General features: G+C 28.1%; 1 protein-coding gene across 1 annotated transcript; it reads left to right on the top strand.

The window, feature by feature from the left end:
• The first annotated feature begins 375 nt into the window (after positions 1-375).
• Positions 376-7030, top strand: LOC117210860. The gene is made up of 15 exons (XM_033454261.1): positions 376-538; positions 618-788; positions 879-1150; positions 1234-1409; positions 1481-1680; positions 1766-2083; positions 2149-2341; positions 2420-2545; positions 3017-3682; positions 3753-3909; positions 3974-4529; positions 4618-4846; positions 5060-5806; positions 6646-6753; positions 6919-7030. Exons 1-14 carry the CDS (start codon positions 459-461, stop codon positions 6694-6696), a joined length of 3942 nt encoding a protein of 1313 aa, XP_033310152.1. The 5' UTR covers positions 376-458; the 3' UTR covers positions 6697-6753; positions 6919-7030.

Genomic DNA, 7030 nt, shown 5'->3' on the forward strand with positions numbered 1-7030 from the left:
TTAAGAAGACGATTTAAGTGATTTAATGATTTTAATAATCGTGGAATAATTATTGTGAATTGGCCTTCGTCTAATTTTTAATGGAATAGTGGTTTGTATTTGTATTATGAAAAGAATATACAAGGTGGTTGGTAACTGGTGGTACAAGCGGAAAGGGGGTGATTCTACGCGAAAAAAGAAGTCGAAAATATAGTGGTATATATCGAATATATATCGGTGTGTAGGAATCTTTAAAACAAAATACTATTGAAGAAGAAAATTCATCTTTTTTTCTTCTAACGTTTCTTCAGACGATCCACTTTTAGATTTTAGATCGCGCAATAAAAACATAAGTTCACCTAAATTAAAGTTATTTTAGATTACATTTATGTACATATAAGAATTAAAGCCCTCTGTCGGTACCAGACCAAACTATCCCAGATCCACCATGCAGAAACGAGACGTTAATAATATACATAATGGCAATGATTAAAAATCGTCTTTATAATACAGAGGATGATATAGCTTTTGAGCCAAGATTGACAAGAGCAAAGACCAAGTATAGTTTGATAAAATATATTTTATAATTATATACTAGAATTAGGAAATATGTCTCAATTGTATCTTAATTAATATAGAGAGCTAGCAGCAGCCCAAGTTAATATACCATGGCCAATTACTCCAGTGAAGAAAACTTCATCAGAAGTACAAGCATTAATCGAAGAAGAATTACCAGAAGATTCTTCTGATGAAGAATACAATCCAGAACAAGAATCACATGATCCTGAAGGAATTTTTAAAATCCCTGGGTAAATTAACGTACTTAAGATAATTTTAAATAATATATTAATATAATACATTAATAGAATTCTAATTACTTTAATATTATATATTTTTAGAATTCCTTATGTGCCAACAGAAGAAGAAAGTATTGGTCAAAGAACACGATCCAAAGTTTGTTTAAGCGAAACACCTTTGGAACAGATTGAACAAGCATTTATACCTCCAGATATAACCATTGATATGTATGATTTGGATTGTGAAAAAGATGAAGATTGGGATAATTTCTTAAAAGAATTTACTCAACCACTCACTCAAGAACCTATGGTGGAAGATGATTCGGAAGCAGATCCAGAATATAATATTTTAGAAGACGAAGAAACAGAACTTTGTATGTATGATAAAAAATATGATTATATACTATACATTTCTTAAATTATACAGGCTATTAAAATAATTTGAATATGTTTACAGTGGATAAAGAAGAATTAAGAGCTGATAAAGCTGTAAATGTTACGCGCAAGGAATTAAATAATTTGACTGCAGAATTATTTGAGTTTATAGATATATTTCCGAAAGAAGATCAGGAGATTTCAAAAACAAGAAGGTCTCCAGAAAATAAAAATGTTTCGGTTGAAAACAATTTTATGGTAAGACCATGATATGATAACTATATTTTAATTAAGAATATAATTTTACTGCAATTTTAATTTTGGTTTAGAATTGTTCTGTAACAGATTTATTACCTACTTATAAAGAACCAGAACTTCCTAATTTAATGAATCCAAATCAACGCGAGTTATTGGCAGTTCAATTTCGTCAACATGTACAATTAATGGTACAACATTTTGCTATGACATATATGCACCCAGATCTGCATTCTCAGTCAAAAACGTGCAAAGAAAATCTAAATAGTATAAAGTAAGTTTACGACTAAGTAAGCAGTTTTTAAATTAAACATATATAGTGTATTAAGTATATATTGAATTTATATTACTTTTATTAGGTACTTAAGTAATGGCCCTAATTCTGCATTCAATGTAGCAAATTTACCGGATGCTTTAAAATTAGTATCTGATTGGGAAAATAAATTTTTGGATAACAAATTTTCTGAAGATTTCAAAAAAGCTATGGCAGATGGGGATGCAATAAAAAGAATATATCTTAAAAATAGGTATAAGTGTATTCCTAAATTTGATCCAGAATTAAAAAAGCTATTTATGGACAGTAAAGCCCTAATGTATCCACAACTTTTGCCTGAAATACCATTCAGAAGTGAATTAAATAAATTTGTACGCCCTCCATATTTAAAATCTGAAGAGAGGTATGTAAATAATATGTATGTAGTATCAAAAAAGTATATATATTTTATGGAAATCTGTCTTCTAGTTTAATTGCATTGGGTTTGGAGCAGTTTCTCCCTTTTGTTGCCACTAAATCAAAGAAATTAAAAAGTAAGAAACTCCAACTATTAGATGCAGTGAAATTAATTAATCAGTATTTAGTGCCATGCAGGGAACCTGAAGGATTATTAAATCACATTGGAAAACGCCGATACACAAAGAATGCAAATCCAATAAAAGTAAATATAATATATCTACAAATAATATAATATATTTTTTTAATATAACAGAACTTTACTAGAAAAATGTTTCCACAGCATTACTTTGAGAAGGGTTGTGCTCCTAGAACAATACATTACATAACATTAGAATGCGATCTCAAAGCACCCAAAGATCAATCAATAAATCTATTACCTGTAATTTGGCAAACTTATTGTAATAATGTAAGTATTTCATACAAAATATTTATAAATGTTTATATACGTAGTCGATATTCTACATTATTATATTTTCTTATTATTTAATATAGTTATCTTTTCCGCAAAATAAGGTACCTGATTATCTTGATCTCTCTTACTATTATTATCTTTGGAAAAAAATACTGCAGATTAAGCGTGAATGATTCCAGCAACAAAAAGTTAACACAAAAATGTGCCACCTTTAAGACTGTTCGACACTTATCTACAACATTTTTTGCTACAGATAATAATATTGATGTAAATCAAGATAATATCAAATGCCTCTTGTGTGTATATAGTCTGTACAAAAATTTGGGAAAGACTTTAGGAGCATATATTGGGTTGGCAACTAAGTGATTGCAGTTACAAAGTGTTTTTGTCAGTAAGACACTACGTACCCCTAAAGTTTTTCCCAAACCTTTTTATATATTTATCATATCATATGTATTCTTATAGACACAGCAGAAAATTAATGTCTTAAAGCAAAAACATATGGTTAATTCGTATAACGATATTATGAAGAAAGATTGCCTTACAAATGGAAATAGAAACCATGTTTCTGTTTCCAAAGCTCACATTTTGTGTACACAAAACCCACCTATTAATATATTACCAAAAATATTACCTGCAAATACAAAGCAGAAGACAACAACTAAAAATGCATTGAAAGATAATTTGTGCACAAGTGGAAACATTAATTGTGAAATTTCTAAAAATGTATCAGACAATGAAGTAAATATTAAAATACATAATACACATGCATTAAATACAGATTCTTCATTGCATCGTAACAGCTCTTTAAAAGTTATAACTATGCAAGAAGAAAAAGAGAAAAAAACAGATGATAGTGAATTAAAAGAAGTTAGGAATGATGTACCTACAAATTCAATTACATCAAAACATCCAAAGTTTTCTAAAAAGTCTTCTGAAATAGTACAAGAATTACCTCAATTACGAAAAACTACTCCTAGGTTAGCAAAAACAAGAAGTGCTCAAAATATGAAATTAATGGCCCAAGTTTTAGGACCAAAAGGTTTATCATCTAATTGCAATGCCTTAAAATCCAGAGAAAAGAATGATATAGATAAAAATATAGAGAAAATATCTGATTCGCCTAAACTTGTGAGTAAAATTGTTATTAATTTTAGTGAAATAAAATTAACGTTTTTAAGATTTTTATATCTTATTTTAGGATAATGAAGATGAAATTGCAGAGTTAATGTTAGCTAGCACAACTATTAAGAAAGATTCTATTAGTAGAAAGAAAGCTAAAGAAGCTAGAGAGTTAGAAAACATTAAAAGACTTTTAGAATCTGAAAATCCATTAAACGAAGAAGAAAGAGGTTCAAGTATGTGTCTTAATAAGTTTAAAGTACTTGAGTTATTTTAATTTACTTATGTTATTTTATATAGAGTTTGCAGCATCATATCTTCAGAAATTGCACTTGGCATTAGAATCTGACAATCCAGCAACATTACGATCTGTGATAAAATTATATTTAGATTATTATGACAAATTAGATAGCATTAATCAAATGGAGAACGAATTATCATTCTCGAGTCCATCAAGATCTTTGCACCATGAACAAATTATGGAAAAATCTGCGATAGATAAAGATGCAATAACTATTACTTTATATCGAGATGTATGTGAAAAATTACGAGAATATCCTGAGCTTTGTACAGACTTTTTGTTGTTTTTGAGGCCACATCAAGCTGCAATGATGGATAAATCAGTGGAATATATAATGCTTCAAAAGATGAGCGAATTTGTTAAAGTAGCTCAAATATATTTTGCTAAACAACCTTCTCGAATAGCAAAAATGATGCAAGCTATTACACAGCTTTCATCCGATCCACAGATAACATTAGAACATGTTCATGCAACTATGAGTCCCATATTTAAGGGACATCCTTTAGTTATGGATTTATTTTTACAAATATTACCCACTGCTAAACCTCCAGAAAGGTAACATAAATAATAATATTATTATATATATTAATAAGAAAAAATTTATAGGTATCTAATTATATTTATTTAATTTATTATCTTACAGTTTGTTTGCATCACATATGTTTGAAAACTTAACATGTCCAGTGGGACCATATGATAAAAGTAAAATTTATACTGAAGATGCACCTGAATTATATGAAAATATAGAATTGCCTGTATTATCATTTCAAGAAGATCCTTATGGTGGAGAAAACTGCAAATGCAGTTGTCATAACGATGAAGAATCCACTTCTAAAAATATTTCTGAACATTGTGTGTCTTGTGGCACAAGGGTATGTTTTTCTTATTTATTTTTTGATAGTTTTTAAAATAGTCTCAAATACAGAATAGAAGTGAAAAGATGAATTACAACTAATAAACATACACATATTAACTACTTGTGGATAGCTTCTTTAAAATAAAAGTTAATATTTTATATGTATTATTTGAAATTGTTTAACATATTTTTAATACAAAAATTTATGATTTACATTTAAAAAATACAGTTCCTCAATGGAAAAATTTACCTTCAAACATCTGAAGGTTTAAGACCTGCAAAAATTATTTTCCCTGGAGCTGAAGAAGAAAAGTTGGAAAATATTGCGCGTATATCTTTAAAAGCTACTGATAAATTTGCTTCATCTATTTCATCTACACAACGAAGAAAGTCTTCAAAGAATGAATTTCATACCGATGAACAACATCAGAAATCTTTTATAGCAAAAAATTCACCTACCAAAGAAAACGAAGAAGGAGAAAAATTAATTATAAAGTCTAAAAAAGCTATAAAATCGCCGTCAAAATCTACAGATCAGAAAAAAGATTTTAAAAGACCCAGAAGTGAAATAAATCATATAAATAAAAGTGCAAAAAAAATACGCATATCTCAATGTAAAAATAAAAAAGAGAAACAAATTGACAAGCAAGAAATAAAAGTAGAATACATAGACTCAAATGTTAGTGATCATATGAAATTAGGTGAAAAAGGATGCTTATTCATTGATTATAAAAATTCTAAAGAAACAGTAGCAAAAAATACATCGGATGCGAAAATAGGAACGTCAAATGATAGCATAAGCAAGGTTGATTTATCTGATGAGATAAAAAATTCTGTTGATTTAAGTACCAATGTAAATACAAAGTCATGGACACGGCAGGAAGATATGATCTTATTACAAGCTGTAAAAAAAGAATATTCTGAGAATTCACTTATCCTAGTCAGTAAAACATTAGGAAATCGTACAATTGATCAAGTGAGTCTACACTAGTGTACAAAATTAAAAGATCATAAAATTTTCAATGAAAAGTTATCAATATTTAAGCTGTTATACTGTTATACTGTAACTGTTATGTGTAACTGTGAGCTCATTTTAAAGCTCGAAGATTCCTCTCTCATAATCATGTGTTCATTTTTTGTAGAGATGTTTGTAAGTATATCATGGGTGAGAAAGTAAAGATACTTCTTCTTTTCAAAAATTTTATAACTTCAAACGATTGTACGGAGTTTGAAAAATTTTTTTCGGGATTTATTTTAAGATGACCTTGTAAAAGAAAATCCCCTTTACAACAACCTAACAAAAGTTGATGTGCGAATTTTTGGTTGCCGTCTTATTGCACTTTAAATAGGAAGTATTCCGCTGGATTTGGAATAGCTCAAAGTACATCATGATAATCATACATCAACTTTTGATAAATTGTTGTAAAAAGTAGACTTCCTTTTACAAAGTCATCTTAAAACGTACATTCTGTACAATTGTTTGAATTTCTAAAATTTGCGAGAAAAAGAAGCATCTTCACTTTTTCAACCGTTATATGATATAAAAACATCTCTGAAAAAGAATGGACACAGGGTTATGAGGAATTTTCAAGTTTCAAAATAAGGCCAGTTAAATATCTTAAGTTAAGTTAAGTTATACAATTTTCTTCCACGAAGTTATAGCAATTAATATAAAATTGATATAAATATCGACAAATTTTCGCCAAAAATTTTGTGATCCTTTAATTTTTCACACCAGTATATATTATTTTTTTATATATTCTGATGCTTATATATTTTGAATATGTATATTATGTATCTAATGTCATTCTATAGGTTAGAGAAAGATGCGAAATCCTGCTCTCTTTGTTAAAGAAGATGATGTAATTATCTTTAGTTAAAAAGGATATAACGTTATTACTCTTTATTCCAAACTTTCACTGGGTAAGTATATGCTAGTAAAAAATATTTTCATAAAATGTAATATCCTTAAATACATATATTATCTCTTTTTATTGTTTTATTTTTTATTGTTATTATATAATAACAACAAGATTATTAGAATACCTACATATTTTGACATAAATCGTTAACTTGTTTTTGTTATAGATTATAGACTTGCTCCCATCAGTGACAAAAATCACTTTGCATAACAAACTATGCCATAACAACGAAATGTAAACCAAATATATTAATTAAAATATTCAACTGAGGATAGCAG

The sequence above is a fragment of the Bombus bifarius genome, unplaced genomic scaffold (assembly GCF_011952205.1).
Source record: "Bombus bifarius isolate JDL3187 unplaced genomic scaffold, Bbif_JDL3187 scf7180000008213, whole genome shotgun sequence".
Classification (NCBI taxonomy): domain Eukaryota; kingdom Metazoa; phylum Arthropoda; class Insecta; order Hymenoptera; family Apidae; genus Bombus; species Bombus bifarius.

What these genes read in the sequence shown, in the direction of transcription:
- LOC117210860 (XM_033454261.1), top strand. Translation starts at nt 459, where the DNA reads ATGGCAATGATTAAAAATCGTCTTTATAATACAGAGGATGATATAGCT. An exon ending in CGAAGAAGAAAGAGGTTCAA is followed by an intron (nt 3,910 to 3,973) that starts GTATGTGTCTTA and finishes TATTTTATATAG; the next exon opens with AGTTTGCAGCATCATATCTT. An exon ending in GAAATCGTACAATTGATCAA is followed by an intron (nt 5,807 to 6,645) that starts GTGAGTCTACAC and finishes GTCATTCTATAG; the next exon opens with GTTAGAGAAAGATGCGAAAT.